We start from the raw sequence: 19368 nt of genomic DNA, 5'->3' as shown, positions 1-19368 counted from the left end.
AAAACAGATTGATCCATGTTCCCAGCATGTATTTCACTTAGATGAATGTGTCCTGGCCCTGGAATCAGACTGTGAAATTACAAAGAACCCACGCCAGGCTAATGGAACTACAGTGGTGTCAGTCTAGGTGAGGCTGCCTAGGCTGTGACATGTGGTAAAGGCAGCAAGTGTGTCGGGGACTAACAACCTAGTGATGTGAATATAAATGCTTTGCCTAATTCCAACAGTTAAAAAATCATTTTAGAATGATTTTTAGAAACTATTGATAGATTATAAAGTACTCTCACAGTGGGGGATGGAGGGGTTGGGGTTGTGGCTCAATGGTAGAATGCTTGCTTAGCATGTGTGAGTCACTGGGTTCGATTCTCAGCACCGCAGATAAACAAATGAATAAAATAAAGGTCCATCAACATCTAAAATTTTTTAATTAAAATACTCTCAAGGCAGTCTTGTATTTCCATTCTAGATTAAACAGATCTGCATTTTGGAAGTCTTCCCCTAAAGAGAATGGAAAAACTTAATAGGAGAGTCAGAGAAGAAACTGGTGACACATGACCACATACACCAGGGAACAGAGCATTAAGAATGCAGCATAGAGAACTCATCCTAGAAAAAGAAAAAAAGAAAGGAAAAAGAATAAATAGAACACAGTACTAATTTTAGCTTGAAAGTAAATGCCTACTGCAAAAACAGGCATTTACTCCCAAGCTATCTGCATAAGCAGCAGTGTAGACCCAGGCTGGAAAATACAACAATGGCCATGATGGGCAGTCTCAGACATGCTGTGTTCAAAGTCCCTGTAATCAGATGTGTAGGGATGCCCACCTGGTAAGTGGATGCATGGTCCACAACTCAGAAGAGAGGTCAAAGATAAATTAAAGATTCAGGAAGCAGCAAGACCTCAGGGACTGCTGAAGCCATCTAAGTGGATGAAATGGCTTGAAGAAAACCTAGAAGTTGAAAGAAGAATTTGATGGGAAGATAAAGATATGAGAAGTGCAGAAGAACATTTAAAATATATTTCTGCATTAAAGCCAAGTTCAATATTAAGAAATAAATGAATGTATTTCATCATACACATAGCACTGTGGAAAACCAAATGTCACCCATTATAGACTCTGAAGAAGTGTCTTTAAAAATAATATCCAACTTGTAATGAGCACCTTCAATATGATGGCATGACCTGAATGTGAACACATGTGTCTTAGACCCAAGGCAGCATGACAGTTCAAGTGGACACAGGGAGGAGAAGCATTCTCCATCATCACAGCACTGAGTGCTACTTGAGAGACATTAATACAAACAAAAAGAGGAAAACAAAAGTAAAGATTGTAAAAGAATCTCCTGAAAAGTGACTCAAAATAGGAATATTCAATAAAGTAGAAGACTATAAATACCACATATTAAAGTCTTTACATATGTACAAACATCCATAAAATAATAAAAACATCAAAAAGAAAAATCTTCCAGTAAGACAACAAAAGGTAGGCAAGTGGATGAGAGGAGAATAAAAATGGAAGATGAAAAAAAAGCAAATAAAAAGACATTCATAAACAGTAAAATTGTGCATAGGGATATCAGTGTTCCCTAAGCCAGTCACTGTGATTATCTCATACAAACTACACACTTGTAGATGCAAACAAGTTGATTCAAAGTTGCTATGAGAAAGTAAGCAAACACAGACAATGTATGATAGGCAATCTTTGTGTCCCTCCCTGCTTCAGCGGCTGGGATACCAAGACAAATACCACAGACTGAGACGCTCCAGTGGAACTTGGTTCTGGCAGTTCTACAGGCTGGGAACCCAGGTCAAGCAGCCAGCTGATTCAGTTCCTGGTGTGGTCTCCTCCTGGCTTACACATATCCTTTCATGGAAGAAGAGAGAGAATCCCATCTCCTTTCAACACCATCAATCCTATAGCCCACCCTGAGGACTTCATTTTACCAAAACTACCTCCCAAATGACATCTCCATGAGAAATGGAAAGTCTGGTGGCCATTTTCAAAATACAGTATTTAGCCTTGAATATAAATACGGGAGGTAAGAAAAGCAGCAGGAGAGAACAGAATGGAAAGTTACAGGCAGATAACATTAGAGTGTGGAAAATTCACAGTCCCTTTACAGATAGGAGGTGAGGGGGAAAGGGCCTGCTGAACCAACAGAGAGGTAAACTGCAAGATGCACTCACCTCCAGAAGGCTTTCCAGCTACAAGAGAACAAAGGGAGGTGGGGGACAATTAAAGATGCATTTCTTTAAAAAACCCAATAGGAGACAGTAAAACCTAGGTGATGGCATACCCCACAGTAGGGGTGCAGGGGCAAGGAGGGACTTATGTACTAAGGGATAAAATGCTGATTGCAACTTCTCTGGGTGTGCCTGCTCCCTCAGACACCAGATCTTGCAAGATCATCATTAAAGTCTTGCTTTCTCCATACCTTTGTCTCTCAATCCATTCTTTGGGTTTGGACAGGTGAGTGTGTTTCTCACAATCTCCAAATACAATCATATTTGGGTTTAGAATAAGCTTCCACATAGATGGGGGCTGGTGGGGGTTGGGGCACGATTCTTACATAGTATTAACTGTGGTGGTTTTCTATGACTAAGGATTACAGATCCCCTCACAGTGAAACTCAAAGATCATTTATAATCTTCCATTTGCCTTGGTTGGCCAATGGTGTATAAATGGAAGTGATACATGCTAAGCTATGGCTTGATGTGAAATGTCCCCCAAAAATTCATATGTTGAGGGCATTGTCCCTAGTTCAGCAGCATTCAGAGGGGAGGTCTTTGGGAGGTGATAGGATCGTGAGGGTTCTGCCTCATCAAAGGATTAATCCATACGTAGATTCATAATGTGAGAAACAGAAAGTTTGGTGGTCCACTTTCAGAACATAGTACTAAGCCTTAATTGGTAAGATCCAATTGTACCCATTTTAACTTTAGCCCTTCCCTTTGCCCACCCCAATTTTAAAATTAGCCAACTGACAGAGTATAACCCAGACCTCCTCCTATCAGGGCAAGGGGGGACACTGTTGGGAGTCTCCCTGAGAACTCCCCGGGCCTTTCAAACATGGTGGTGGGCAAATTGCCAGTGGGCGGCTAGAACTCCCTGGGCCTTTTAGATAAGGAGCCCCTAATGCAACATGGCGGCAGGTAAGTTGCCAGTGGGCAGATAACAAGTTGTTTTGAAAATTTTCTAATTGGTCCTCCTGTCTTCTGTGATCGTGGACAGCTCGTGCCCCCCATGAATCTTATGCAGGGTAGACGTGCATGCACCGTAGGTGATGATCTGACCTTTAGTATGATTGGCCCCGGGAGCTTCCTGGTTTAAGATAACTGACTCTCACTTTCTATATAAGCTAGAACCAGCTTGCAGTAAAGTGCTTCATCTTTGTCACTGCTATCTGTGTGTGTGCATTTTAATCTCCGACGATGGACCTTGGCCTTTCAGACACTGTGTCAGGGATAAAAGCAGGCGGACTGCCCGCCCAGCACTTGCCAGCCAGGTTTGGTGGCACCCTTCTGGCAGGAGTAGAGTCTGCCATGCCCATCTACATGCCTGAATTCTTGTGGCACTTCGGTGTTTCTAGCAATGACACATGGGCTGCTGGAAAGTAGTAAAACCTTAACAGGTGGGGTAGTTGGGGAGGCACGTCACTGAGGGTATAACCATGAAGGGTATCTTCTGTCTCTGTGCTTTCTCTCTGCTTCCCAGTCACCCTGAGGTGAGAAGCTCAGCTCAAGCATGTACTCCCACCATGACACTGACTCACCAAAGGCCCAGAAACAACAAAGCCAAGTGAACTACAATTTAAAAAAATAAATATTTTTGTTTAAAAAAGAATTTTCATGGCTTTTTTTTTTTTTTTGGTTTGTTTGCATGCTGGGGATGAAACACATAAACTCATAGGCTATAGGCAAAACCACTAGACCACTAAGTTACATCCCCAGCCCAGAATAAGTAGTTTTGTTATTTTTTTTAACCTTTATTTTATTTATTTATTTTTATGTGGTGCTGAGAATCGAACCCAGGACCTCACACGTGCTAAGCGAGCGCTCTTCCACTGAGCCACAGCCCCAGTTCCTTGTTATTATTTTTTGTGAATAATTTTGTACAATTTTGGCATCACTGCACTATTGACTCAAAATGAGATGAGAACTGCATCTACTATTCATGTTTTAGAGCACTGGGGAAGAACTAATATTACATCCCCCAGTGTTTAGTAGCATTCTCCAGTGTACTATAACAGGGACATGAGACTTCTTGGTCTGCAGCCGATAATTATTGCTGATGAAACCCTCTGCACTTGTGATAGGTCTCTTCACATTATTTTCTATCTTGTGTCTAGTCTGTGTTTCCAGATACTGGCCCATTTCATGTGAATTACCTAATACAATGACATAATAATTGTTCATATTACTTTTCTCTAAATATAATTTTGTTTTTCTAAGGGAGATAGTAACATCTCCTGTGTAATATCTGAATTTACCTGAGTCTTCTATTTTTTTTTATTGTTGGTAGTTCAAAACATTACACAGTTCTTAATATATCATATTTCACAGTTTGATTCAATTGGGTTATGAACTCCCATCTTTACCCCGTATACAGATTGCTGTATCACATCAGTTACACTTCCATTGATTTACATATTGCCATTCTAGTGTCTGATGTATTCAGCTGTCTATCCTATTCTCTACTATCCCCCCTCCCCTCCCCTCCCCTCTTCTCTCTCTACCCTCTCTACTGTAAATCATTTCTTCCACTTGTATTATTCTTCTCTTACCCCTCCTTTCCTCTTATATGTAATTTTGTATAACCCTGAGGATCAACTTCCATTTTCATGCAATTTCCCTTCTCTCTCCCTTTCCCTCCCACCTCTCATCCCTGTTTAATGTTAATCTTCTTCTCTAGCTCTTCGTCCCTACCCTGTCCTTAGTTATTCCCCTTATATCAATGAAGTCATTTGGCATTTGTTTTTTAAGGATTGGCTAGCTTCGCTTAGCATAATCTGCTCCAATGCCATCCATTTCCCTCCAAATTCTATGATTTTGTCGTTTCTTAATGCAGAGTAATACTCCATTGTGTATAAATGCCACATTTTTTTTATCCATTCATCTATTGAAGGGCATCTAGGCTGGTTCCACAATCTTGCTATCGTGAATTGTGCTGCTATGAACATCGATGTAGAGTCTTCTATTTTTCCCTGGTGTTTTGCCTTTTGAAAAAGCTGAGAGGTAAAAGGTATCTATGAATTTAGTCATCTTAACCTTATTTATTATCCATTGTTCTCTTGATTTGAATTTTTTCTTTCTTTTTTTTCCTGATTTATCACCTGGAGTCACATTAACCCATTACAGCCTCACTGCCACCCAACTTCCTTGTATTCTAATTAGCAAATATGTTACATTTCCATATGGTATAGGAAGAAGAGTATGTTTTATTTGTAATTTCATACTATTGCTTTCTAGCTCAGTTAAGAGTAAAAAGAAGAAACTGAGCGTTACACTGCCTTTTACATCTTCATACATCCTGGAACCATTCCCAATGAATGAACATGACTGGCTGTTGCTGCTGTTGCTCTGTTTAGCAATTTCCTGTGATTTTGCTGGGGGTTGGGGGTAGTTCCACAGAGCTCTTCACAGGGCATGCTGGAAGTCCTAGAATTGAACAAGCTGACTGACCTGGGAACTATGTTTGTAATGGACCCTGGGCAGTGATGCATCAACTCGTAAACAAAGTTAAACTGAACCAAGTGATGGTATCCTCTGAATAGTCCTGTTACTACCTGTGAGCTTAGTGGGCTTTGCACATGCTGTGATGATCTGGGTGGCTGAAACTTTTGCTTTGCTTTAAATTCCCCAATTGTCATTCTCATGTTCACAGGTAAATGCTGAAACTGTCTGAAAATAATTCACAAAACTGTTAAATATCATAAAATTCTGCAACTGCTAGTTAATATACCATGTGGTTAGTAGAAAATGCTAAAAGGTGTGCTGCAGCACATGCAGATGTGTGCTTTCTCCTACAAGTGTCCCTTCCCTGTGTGCCACGTAGCCCTAAGTGTGAGTGTTCAGTTGTGCCAACTTAAAACTGAAGAACTGTATGAAGAAGTCACATCGGGTACAGCCTCAGCACCAGCTACAGCAGCAGGACCGTGATTCTTCTACTAATCGTTCCAGTTGCTGCTCTACTTGAGAGGGTGCTGCCAGCCTTGAGGAGTTAAGAGGAAAGCGAGACTTGCAGTGGGGTTTGAATGCCACTTTTAAAGTGCACAGGTCCTCTGATGGCCCTGGCTCTGCCCCTCAGCCCAGCTGCTGATTTGGAGGACAGACCCCATACACAGGGACACAGCCCCAATCAATTTAAGCCTTGACTCTCGATTCTTTTGCCACAATTATTTCCCAAGTCCAAGAGAGTTCACTTGGCTCATTCACAGGGAGGTCAATGTGGCTGATGTAAACTGCCACATGAGAGGCAGAGGTGTCAGCTTCCCATGGCTCAGGGGATCACTGAGATGCCTGCAACCTGGACCCTCAGGGACTACCCAGAACCCAGATTTCTCACAGTGGTCCCCAACTCAGCAGCACACCTTTCACTGCCTTTTCCTCCCTTCCTGTCTCACTTTTCCTACTTCCTTGCACCTACTCTTTGAGTTTACTTTCAAAAATACTCTCCTTACACACATTTCTACCTCAGGTCTTATAAAGTATTTGCTCAGTAAAAGGTGACTCTGATGATTCAGTCGTAATCTCCAGGAAAATGTCTGGCTTGGTTTCCTCCACTGCATTTGTGGCTCTTTTGATTAGTAGATGTTATTTCTGAGCAGCATGCTCAGCTCTTGGAATATCATTTTCTTCATTTCTCAATTAAAAATAAGGACTTATACTACATGATGTTGTGAAGATAGAAAGAGGTGTATGATACATCTTCTGATATAGTAGATGATGTATGTATGTTATATTAAATTTTTAGTTTTTTGCTTTTTCACATTGTTATCAAACTTTGAACCAATGTTGCTAAATCAAATGGATATAAATGAAGAAAAATCAAATTCTGTCCCTATGTACCTTACAAAATAATCATAGATTGAAGGCAAGAAATAATTAAAATCAGAGCTAAAATCAATGAAATCGAAACAAAAGAAACAACTGAAAAAATTGACAAAACTAAAAGTTGGTTCTTTGAAAAAATAAATAAGATTGACAGACCCTTAGCCATGCTAATGAAGAGAAGAAGAGAGAGAACACAAATTACTAGCATACTGGACGAAAAAGGCAATATCACAACAGGCACTACAGAAATACATAAGATAATTAGAAATTATTTTGAAATGTTATACTCTAATAAAATAGAAGATAGTGAAGGCATCAATAAATTCATTAAGTCATATGATCTGCCCAGACTGAGTCAGGAAGATATATACAACATAAACAGACCAATATCAAGTGAGGAAATAGATGAAGCCATCAAAATATTACCAACCAAGAAAAGCCCAAAATGATATACAGCTGAGTTTTACAAGACCTTTAAAGAAGAACTAATACCAATACTCTACAATCTATTTCAGGAAATAGAACAAGAGGGAATACTTCCAAATTCATTCTACAAGGCCAATATCACCCTGATTCCAAAACCAGACAAAGACATCTCAAAGAAAGAAAATTTCAGACAAATATCTCTAATGAACATAGATGCGAAAATCCTCAATAAAATTCTGGTAAGTCTAATACAAAAATATATCAAAAAGATCGTGCACCATGATCAAGTGGGATTCATCCCAGGAATGCAAGGGTGGTTCAACATACAGAAATCAATAAATGTAATTCATCACATCAATAGACTTAAAGATAAGAACCATATGATCATCTTGATAGACACAGAAAAAGCATTTGACAAAATACAGTACCCCTTTATGTTTAAAACACTAGAAAAAAATAGAGATAACAGGAACTTACCTCAACATTGTAAAGGCTATGTACGCTAAGCCTCAGGCCAACATCATTCTAAACGGAGAAGAACTGAAGGCATTCCCTCTAAAATCTGTAACAAGACAGGGATGCCCTCTCTAGTCACTTCTATTCAACATAGCTCTTGAGACACTGGCCAGAGCAATTAGATGAAAGAAATTAAAGGAATAACTTTAGGAAAAGAAGAACTTAAATTAGCACTATTTGCTGATGGTATGATTTACCTAGAAGACCCAAAAGACTCCACCAGGAAACTTCTAGAACTAGTAAATGAGTTCAGCAAAGTGGCAGGATATAAAATCAACACCCATAAATCAAAGGCATTTCTGTATATCAGTGACAAATCCTCTGAAAAGGAATTGAGGAAAACTACCCCATTTACAATATGCTCAAAAATAAAATAAAATACTTGGGAATCAACTTTAAAAAAAGAGGTAAAAGATCTATACAATGAAAACTACAGAACCCTAAAGACAGAAATAGAAGAAGTCCTTAGAAGATGGAAAGATCTACTTTGCTCATGGATAGGCAGAGTTAATATTATTAAAATGACCATACTACCAAAAGCACTATACAGATTTAATGCAATTCTGATCAAAATCCCAATGGCATTCCTCATAGAAATAGAAAAAGCAATCATGAAATTCATCTGGAAGAATAAGAGACCCAGAATAACTAAAGCAATTCTAAGCAGGAAGAGTGAAACAGGTGGTATCGCTATATCAAACCTTAAACTATACTGCAAAGCAATAGTAACAAAAAACAGCATGGTACTGGCACCAAAACAGGTTGGTAGACCAATGGAATAGAATAGAGGACACAGAGACTAACCCACAAAATTAAAACTATCTTATATTAGATAAAGGTGCCAAAAGCATGCACTGGAGAAAGGATAGCATCTTCAACAAATGGTGCTGGGAAAACTGGAAATCCATATGCAACAAAATGAAATTGAATCCCTTTCTCTCACCATGCACAAAAGTTAACTCAAAATAGATAGATCAAGGACCTAGGAATTAGACCAGAGACTCTGCATCTAATAGAAGAAAAAGTAGACCCTAATCTTCATCATGTGGATTTAGGCCCCAACTTCCTTAATAAGACTCCTATAGCACAAGAATTAAAACCAAGAATCAACAAATGGGATGGATTCAAACTAAAAAGTTTCTTCTCAGCAAAAGAAATAATCTGTGAGGTGAATAGAGAGCCTACATCCTGGGAACATATTTTTACCCCTCACACATCTAGGGTATATAAAGAGCTCAACAAGATAAGCACCAAAAAAACAAATAATCCAATCAATAAATGGGCTAAGGACCTGAACAGACACTTCTCAGGAAAGGATATACAATCAATCAACAAATATATGAAAAAATGCTCATCATCTCTAGCAATCAGAGAAATGCAAATAAAAACTACTCTAAGATACCATCTCACCCCAGTAAGAATGGCAGCCATTATGAAGACAACAACAACAAGTGTTGGCAAGGATGTGGGAAAAAAGGTACACTCATACACTGCTGGTGGGACTGAAAATTAGTGCAGCCAATATGGAAAGCAGTATGGAGATTTCTTGGAAAACTGGGAATGGAACCACCATTTGACCCAGCTAGTCCTTTTCTCAGACTATACCCAAAGGACCTAAAAACAACATACTACATGGACACAGCCATATCAATGTTTATAGCAGCACAATTCACAATAGCTAAACTGTGGAGCCAACCTAGATGTCCTTCAGTGGGTTAATGGATAAAAAAATGTGGCATTTATACACAATGGAATATTACTCAGCACTAAAAAATAACAAGATCATGGCATCTGCAGGGAAATGGATGGCATTAGAGCAGATTATGCTAAGTGAAATTAGCTAATCCCTAAAAAAACAAATGCTGAATGTCTTCTCTGATATAAGGGGGAGGACTCAAAATGGGATAGGGAGGAAGAGCATGAGAAGATTACTACTAAATAGGGAAGAGAGGTGGGAGGAAAAGAGAAGGAGAAGGGGAATTGCATGGAAAATGGAAGGAGACCCCTCATCGTTATACAGAATACATGTATGATGATGTGAGGGGAAAAAAAGTGTGTCACATTGGATTGGGTAGAGAGAAGTGATGGGAGGAGAGGGGAGGGGAAGAGCGGATAGGAAGGGCAGCAGAATAAAATAGACACTAGTATTGCTGTGTGTATATATGTGACTCTATGACTAATGTGATTCTACAACCTGTACACTCAGAAAAATGAGAAATTATACCCCATTTGATTAAAAAAAAGAACTCGATCTACTTTATTACTGCATAGGCAAGGTTTTTTTAATGATTTTATTTATTTATTTATTTATTTATTTATTTATTTATTTATTTATTTTGCATTACAATTCTTAATGTACCATTGTACAATAATTTATCATCTCTCTGATTATATATAAGGTATGTATATCCTGTTACTGGGCAGATTGATCTGAGGGTCACATAACCCAATGAGCTAGCAACATGCTTAGGAGTGGCGACCCATGGATTAAAAGGTCAATGGCAGAAAAACAGCAGGAAAGGAACAGGCTGAGTACACAAGGGAAGCCAGGTTACCATGGTGATAAGGCTGAGCATGGTTAGTGTGCCAACTGCAACATCTGGGTTCAGAGTGCTGAACCCTAAGAGTTCCTAACATAGGCTGCTTTCCAACTTACGGGCCCAACAAGGTCATATCAACTTTTTAATTATGTGAATGTACATATTATTCACAAATGGAAAGAATGTGGTGAATATTATTTTTAAAGTTTCCATAGCTTTTCTGATCTTTGGTCTTGTGAGGCAGTAGCATGAACTTTGAACTGGGAAGCAATACCCTAAGGCAGCAATATCCAACACAAATAAAATGGGAGGCACCAGTATTCGCATTAAAATACTAAAAGAAAAGATAAAGTTGATTGTAATAACAATACATCTAAAATATTATCATTATAGTATGTATCAATATGTAATTATTGTGAATTAAATATACTTTTGCTATAAATCTTCAAAGCTCACTCTATTTTAAGCCTCCTGCACATGTCAGATCAGAGCAGTCACATTTTAGCTTTGAAAGCTGACTCCTCCCCTGAACTCAGGGAAGTGCAGGACTTGAAGCTCCATTTCACAACACAGGTGATGAAACACTTTTACCTACCAATATTTCTCCTCAGGGTCAAGAACAGGGAGAGACAATGCCTTGACAGATGGCAGGGAACTCCACCAGGAAACCTCCAAAGGTATATCATTCTACCCATTTTCTGCTGGGCCAAGGCCCATCCCTCTTGCAGAGATGGGAGAGCAAACAAGGGAAGAGGAGGAATCTCATGTTTTAGATCTTCCCAAAGCCTTGACCTCCAGAATTTAAATAGATTAAAGCAAACTTATTTTGCAGTTCAGCCTTGGACTTAATTGTCAGGCTACCAATGTGTGTTTCTTCTGTAGCATGGGGTACTGTGTGAGCTTAAGCCAAATCACACGCATGCAGTTCTACATGTATGCCTGTATAACTCAACAGTATCTACCAAAAGATTAAACTTTAAATTATGGAAACAGGAAATTACCTTGGCAATGTGCTTTTACTGCTGCTTCCATCAAGAGACAGAGTCTGTTTACCAAACCTTATATCTGGGATGGCCTTATTTGCTACAACTCATACAAAGCTGTGATGACAAAAGTGTATCAGTATGGTACCAGGGCTCAAAAGGTCTTGAATGCTTTCTCTTTTTCTTTTAGAACCCTGCTATCCATGAGAACGAGCCCACATTGGCCTAGTAGAGGATGAGATATCAAGGGGAGGAGAATAGGTATCCCAGATGACAGCCAGATCACACTTTGAAGCTGAGCCATCTAGCCAGCTAACCACATACAGGAGGAGGAGCCCAGATGAGCTCAGTATAAATTGCTGACCACTGGTTATAAGCTAATATATTTTGGGATGACCTATCATCTAGTGATGGATAAACTAATAGTGATAGGCAGGATGCTAATATTCAGTGACATGTTGATTACAATTTGTCTGGCAAACAGTAGGTGCCTTATAGATTTTCTGTTCCCTCACATGTGGTATGAAATGGAGGTCAAGCCCTTCACCTCCCTGAGGTCAGGGAGTTATAGCTCAAAAAGTTGGAATGCAGCTGCTCGGCTGGACAGTGCTGGAGCCTTACAACAATGTGAGATTTGAAGACTTACTAGCAAGACTTAGTGTATAGATGTCACAATAATTTTATGTTAATAACAATGATAATATTTTGGATTAAAATATGACAATTTCATCCTTTTGTGGTACTAGGGATTGAACTCAGCTGCACTCAACCACTGAGCCACATCCTCTACCCTATTTTGTATTTGATTTAGAAACAAGCTGTCAATGAGTTGCTTACTGCCTCACCATTGCTGAGGCTGGCTTTGAACTCGCAATCCTCCTGCGTCAGCCTCCTGGGCGGCTGGGATTACAGGCATGCGCCACCACACCTGGCAATCTTCTTAATTTTTAATATAAAAATCCAATAAAATTTTAAATTATTTGTATTGCACATAGTTTTCTTAAGTGACTGTTTCCTTCAAGTTCCTCCTCACAAGAATAGACACCAAAGTTACAGGAAATTTAAAAATTATTTTCATTGTACTCTGTCCATTTGTGATTAACATATACATACACATACAATTGATAAATGAATATGATCTTATATACAAGGTTAAAAATGCAAATGTACCTGCATAGTAGGGGGAATGGAAAGATCCAGCAAAGAATGTTATTTTGGCCTCATTCTGCTGAAGGTTATCCATTCACTCTCAAAAGAAGCCGGGGTCTCAAGCTCTATCCAATCAGGGACACGTGCATGAGGACTGTCCAATCAAGCACATTTCTAGAAAGGAGAAGGCAGGATTTCCTAACCTCCCGGATCTTGGTTCCCGGATTCCACCATATTGGAATCCGTTCTTCCGCGTGGCAGGCCTCAGAGGCTCTGCCCGTCCCCAGTCGCCCTGTCATCCACCCCAAGTGCGTGAGCCTCCCCGGAAGCCGGATATGGTGAGTGTGCGGCGGAGTTCTGAGACCAGCGGCACCCGTCGGGAATCGCGCCGCTGGCTGTGGCGGGACCCGCCTTCTGCAGGCCGAGTCCTCCGGGACGGCCGGACATTGTTACCCGCGGCCATGGGTGGGCTGGGCGGCAGCCGCAACCCAGGGCTCCGGTCCCTCTCTGCGTGGCGACTTCGGCCCCGCTGGAGCCCTCTGTGCAGCTGGGAGTTGTCCTCTCAGGCTGTGGGGTGAGCTGGGCAGCAGCTTGAACCGCGGTCTCTGGTCCGGTCTCTGCGTGGAGACTTCAGCCCTGCTGGAGCCCTCCCAGGCGGATGTGAGCTTGCAGCCCCGTGTATCTCCCTCAATACACTGTGGGGAGGACAGGATGAGGGAGAATCTTCACTTTGTGTGTGGGTTCCTGTGTTAGAGGACCTATGGGACCTCTATGGTCCCTTCTTTCCCCCTGAGAGATCTTGCTTTTCTACAGAACTTGAAGATACTACCTCTGATATGTTGAATATCTTTAAATTTTTGTTTAATGAATTTGGGTTTTCTTTACTCTCGTTTTGTAAAATTTGCCTGTGCTTTTGCTTTTTTTATTTCTTTTTTTTTTTTAATTTAAAACATGCCCTTGTTTTTGTTTTTGAATCTGGTCAAGTTGCTTGTGAGCCTTGCTGTGTTACTGGTGCAGGCCTGGAACTTAATGATCCTCCTGGCTCAGCTTCCTCTAGTTGCTGGAATTACAGGGTAGGCCACCAGGCTACATTTTGCTTTTAAATCTGTGGAATTTTTGTATTATGATATAGGAACTATTATTATTATTATTATTATTTTGATTGGCAGTGCTGAGAAATATTGAGGTATAACAGAGAGCTACCCTTCCAGGACCTCTGAAATAAAATTGACTTCCGGATAAAATTCTCAAATGGATTAAGTGCAGATATGTTGTAAAGTAGGAGAGTGACTCTTAGGCCGGCAAGATTAAACTCTGCCACTAGATAAAGGGGATCTGTTTGAAAATCAAAGTATGTGGTACCAAAGTCGGAAAGTCTTAGAGGAAAATGTAACATTGCCCATCCCAACACATAGAAGAAGATGGGCTGGCTTAGTGAGTTCACCATCTGGAACTGAGGCAGGGGAAGGTGGACAGGCAGTACCTGACCATTGGATGCATTGTTCTAACTCAGCATATGTTTTAAACACTTTTATTTCGCTTATTTATTTTTATGTGGTACTGAGGATCGAACCCAGGATCTCGCATGTGCAAAGCGAGCGCTCTACCGCTGAGCCACAACCCCAGTCCTAACTCAGCATTTCTAAAATTGCAGGTAGAGTTGACTCTGGGGAGCTGATGATTACTTATAATTGAAATAGAGCACAATGCAAAATAATATATCAGAAAACTTCACACGTTGAAAGATAAGCTTTATTTTGTTTGAATGTCTTTGAAATTTTCAAGGATGTATAGGTGTGTACTAGGATGATATAAAATGTATTTCTTACCATAGGCTGCCTTCCAAAAATGCCTTGAGCCTCAAATTGCTACTAACTCATTTTCCTTATGAACTGCCTTCATTGTGTTGTCCCTTGTTTACAATACACACATCTGCCTACAAGAAGGAAAGGGCCAGTCTTAATGAGTCTCATTTCTTCCCATGCCTGTGTGTGTGTATTCGATATCTTCTTGTATGTCCTGTGCTGCAGTAGCCCACTGCTTCACAGCCCCAGGCCTAGAATAAAGATCTCAGCATCAGTGTATCTGCCCATATTATTCCGACAGAATTGGTGGGGGTGGAGTTACTATGAATTAAAAGTTGAAGATGGGTTGAACAAAGAGGAGACTAGGGTACCTAAAACTACAGAGGCAACTAAGGCCAATTCAGATGTCCAGCCAAAAGTGCTGGCTCCAACTATAGCAGCTTTTTGTTCTCTTTATTCCAGAACTTCCTATTTCATCGCCTTCCCCTCAACTCTGACTGTGCCTCTCCTTTCCTTCCCCTAAACCTTCCTAGCCCCTGCTTTGACCTCATGTGTGGTTCACATGCAGCATTGGAACTACAGGAATTGCAGGCTGGGATCTGAATTCTTCAGTCTATTCAGAGCCCAGATTCTGGTTCTTCCTCCTCACTTTTGGGTTGTCAGACTGTCTCCCATCTCCTTTACTTCCACATTCAGTTTTTCTGCTTGTCATTATGTGGCCCCCAGGATGGTGATTTCAGGTAGAGTTAATGATCACCTTGGGGCAAATATTAAGAAGGCACTAAGCAGGTAAGAAGGAAATGATGATCAAGCAGAGGTTAGAGTTTCTCCACCTGTTTTTAAAAGGTTGAAGGGGGCACTTATGCTTTCTTATAAAATCACCTCTGTACAAATTGAAGTTGAATTTACAAGGCTCTTTTTCCTAATGCAACAGTATATTACAGATTAAAACCATTCTTTGCCAGTTTAATGACATCTGGCTTTATCTTTCACAGAGGATTATTTTATCACCTGTTTACAGGCTGAGAGAAGGGACTATTGGATTGCTTTGAGAATGCAGAGGTTTCCCGGTATGGGTACGACATTCATGCTAAGTATTGAAAATGTTATCATTTCACCCAGTCTCCACATCTCCAAGCTCCCTGAGAGTTTGGCAGGACCAGAGGACTAGCCATGTCCAATGAATCACTCCAAGGGAAGCAGGAAAGTACCAGTATCCAAGCTGGATCATGATTCATGTTATAGGCTGGGGCCTTCTGCAATACTTAGGAAGCACCAAGCACCCCCTTTCAAAACCTGATTCTTGTGGTCAAGTCAAGAAGGATTTCAGACATGTCACTCAGAGTAACAGGTATAAGTTTAATAAGGGTGGGAAAAAGTAAAGGACACACACTCAAGGGAGAAAGTTGGGTCCTCTCAGAAAGGAAAGGGACAGAGTGCCTCTCCTTCCCTCCAGTTTTATTGGGGGTTCCAGGAAGTTTCCAGAGAATCCTACCCACCCAGGTTTACCTCTTGACTTTTGACTAAGCAAGATGACAGCAGAGTTTCAAGTCCACACTGCCATGACAATTCTGGGTCACTTTGTCCTATGTAGACCGGTTCTGATCGGAACCTGTTCTTACAGATTTTATGGTTAAGGGCAATTATTCTTAGCTTCCTGAGTTCTGGGATCTGATCTGTGTGTAGGTCACAAAAGCCTCCCCCTTCAAGCTAACTTTTGTTTTTTTCAGCATTTGGGGGCCTGCATATAAAAGGTAGTTTGCTGAGGAAGGTAATAATACTCTCAACTTGAGCCAGGCAGGGCTATAGTAAATTGCTTCAGAGGAAAGAAAGCATGTGGGCATCAGCACAGTGGACCCAGTTTATAGAATTAAGCCCTTAACTTCCTGTTCCCACTGCTCATGTTTGTCTGTTCCCTATCAACACCACTACCAGCATAGGTTCCTCTGTCACTCAGGGAAGCACCATATATCAAGTTGCTGTACCTGAGGAGTCAGTCTTCTGAAGCCACTAAGAGGGCATTATTTTTTAATGGATCAAATTGAGTAGGTCTTACAATTGCCTTAGCTTTGCAGAGCACATGGAAGAGAGCATGGAGACATGCTGATGTGACATGACGAAAGTGTTTGTTTCACAGAGATGAACACAAAAACTCACAGTACAGAGTTTTTGAGAGAAGGTTTAGGAGGGAATAATATACGCACAGAGTTAACTGACATGTATATACCCTGGGGTTTGAAGTAGATATGGTGTTCCACATGGGTTTTATGGGGAAGAACATGGTTATGCAAAGGATAACAGGGGTAACAACTGGGATGATCTCAGGCTTAGTGGAGCAGGGAAAGGCTCCAGGGTCTGGTAAGAAACACAAGTATGGCCCTCAGTCCCGATATGGTTCCGTCCTCTGCTCTCTTGTCTGGGTTTGCCTGTGTCCAATGAGCTCATCTGGTTTGGGATCTCTTAAATTTTCCCTGTGCAGGATATCAGAAGCAGTGTACGTGGCTGTCTTCTCCCCATGTCTCACTCTTTTGGGTCTTCCACCACCTACTCTATTCTGCAGTCCCAAGGTCCCCTCCCTTCCATCATTCTCCTGTGCATGGAGCTACCTTTTCCTAGTTCTGGCAAGCACTGGATGAGGACACGTTCCCTGGAGGCTCTGCCATGTATGTGGGGTTGAAAAAGTTCGCCTGTCTTCACACTTGAGGGCTCCCTCAAAACTTAGAGAAAGCAAACACAGGTCACCATAAGCTAGACCAATCTCTTCTACAGCCTCTGGAAAGAGTACAGTCGTGTTAACACTGATTTAGTGCAGCATCACTCATCCAGATGCACATCAGCCACCCCAACCAGAGCGTAAGTTTCTGTTACTTTAACCGTTGTGTTTGTGATGGTTTCTCTCAACAGCAGAAGGAAACCCAGCTTCCTTGCATCTTAAATCTGTGTGACCATTTGCATCATGCCAATGTAGCCAATATCAAGTGGTAGTGGTCAAAACTGCAAATCTGGAAAGCTATTCTGTCAGCAACAGCTTGACAAGGTGACCAATTCAGTCTGATTGTAGAAGTCACGTACTGTGATTCTTTCCTCCTTAGCAGCAACCTTGGAATGTAAGGTACCTGGTGTACTTTGTGGCTGCATGTGGAGATATTCTCTTTGTTTTAAAGTACTTCTGATAACTGTTGCCTAAACAGATCTTTTCTTCTAAAGCTAATAGGCATGCATTATTATCTTCAGTTAAACAATTCTGGTTTACATATGGGGAAGGCTATTACTATCAGAAATTTCATACTTACTCTTGGAATTCGTTTTGGGGATGGGGTGATCTTTATAGCTCCTGTCTTCTCTTGATAGTTGCACAGTTTGCTGCCTGGTTGTTCTGTCATCTCATGTGTCAGGTGAATGTGTCAGCCTTGGAGTCCTGTCCTCCCTTTTTCTGGCTTATAGGGGCTAGTGTCGGGCTGAGGTTCCCACCAGTATCTTGGAATTGGTTAAAGTAAGGGATGTTGTGATTTGCTTAGTTCTCTTGGTGTCTTAGTTTCATTTTTCCTCCAAAGAGACCTGAGGTAGAAGTGTGTATAAGGAGAGCTGAGAATGTAGCTCTGTGGTAGAGCTCCTCTAGGTACAATCCGTAGAATGAAAGGGAGGGGGAATTGGAAGAGAAGGAGAAAAAATGTAGAGAGATGAAAATACTTAAAAAACATAAGTGAACAGAACCCATCAACATATGATGATAAATATATACTGTCACCTAGTTTGTTTATCCCTGGAATATACGATGGATTAGTATCCAAAAATCATTTAATATAATAATCTATCAGTACAATTTTTAACATATCACCTCAGTAGAGGGAGACAACAGGATGACAAAATTCAAAACCTATCATGATGATTCAACAATGTAGGAAGAAAAGGTAACTACTCAAGCTGAAAATGACCTCATAAAATTCCATAATCAGTATTACACTTTATGGTGAAATCTTTATATTTTTTTTAAATTGAAATTAATTAGAATTAGGGGCTGGGGATTTGGCTCAAGTGGTAGCATGCTCGCCTGGCATGCGTGCATCCCGGGTTCGATCCTCAGCACCACATACAAAAACAAAGATGTTGTGTCCACTGAAAATTAAAAAATAAATATTAAAAATTTTCTCTCTCTCTTTAAAAAAAAAAAAGAAATTAATTAGAATTCAAGCCAAAGATCCAGCAAGTTTTTTTTTTTTTAAGTTGTAGATGGACGTAACTTTATTTTTACGTGGTGCTGAGAATCAAACTCAGTGCCTCACACCTGCTAGGCAAGCACTTTGCCACTGAGCCACAACCCCAGCCCCCTTTATATTTGTTTTCTAAGATTACAAAAGATAAACACATGCTCTCACATATCTGTTCTTAATTGTACTGGAGTAGTAGCCAGGACAAGAGGAAAATAATTCTAAGATATATAGACTGGAAGAAGAGTACTAGGATCACATATGTGCAGGTAACAAGTTTAACAAAGTAACAAGACACATAATCAATGTATGATATCAGTTGTTTCTGTACACAAATAAAGAACAACCCAAAAACTTAGTTTGGGAAATAATTCCAGTTATAATGATATCAAAAAGAAAATACTTAGGAATAATTTTTTTAAAAGATGTGAGAACTTGAACCTTGAATAATAGAACCTGTGGCTTGTGCTGAGAACACCTGGTATCCTCCCTGAGCTACCATGTCTTGCCTCTGAGGACTTCTTGTAGAGGGATGAGAGGGGTTGTATTGTTATCCTTTCTGTTATTACAAACTGGCTCAGGGTGAGGTCTGCACACATAAGTGTATTGCCATCTCCAATTCTGTCAATAGAAGAACCAGGCCCACTAAGTGAAGGAACAACATCCCATATCCCAGAGGTGCTGCCA

The 19368-nt window shown here is 40.6% G+C and overlaps 1 protein-coding gene across 6 annotated transcripts in view; it reads left to right on the top strand.

Annotated features, from left to right (window-relative positions):
- Positions 1 to 12898: 12898 nt before the first annotated feature.
- The window catches only part of LOC144364881 (uncharacterized), a 38032-nt gene continuing 31562 nt past the window's right edge, over positions 12899 to 19368 (top strand). The window contains exon 1 of one of the 6 annotated variants that reach the window (XM_078014962.1): positions 12899 to 13006. Coding sequence is in view for 1 of the 6 variants with exons in the window: in XM_078014977.1 (XP_077871103.1) it covers positions 13004 to 13006 (3 nt within the window). In the remaining 5 variants the exon portion in view is untranslated. Of the gene's footprint in view, positions 13007 to 13187; positions 13329 to 13652; positions 13742 to 14302; positions 14323 to 19368 lie in introns of those variants that run through there. The other 5 variants (XM_078014977.1, XM_078014969.1, XM_078014982.1 and 2 more) reach the window with 5 other exon arrangements.

The sequence above is a fragment of the Ictidomys tridecemlineatus genome, chromosome 1 (assembly GCF_052094955.1).
Source record: "Ictidomys tridecemlineatus isolate mIctTri1 chromosome 1, mIctTri1.hap1, whole genome shotgun sequence".
Taxonomy (NCBI): Eukaryota; Metazoa; Chordata; class Mammalia; order Rodentia; family Sciuridae; genus Ictidomys; species Ictidomys tridecemlineatus.
This window is presented reverse-complemented; position numbering and strand designations above follow the sequence as displayed.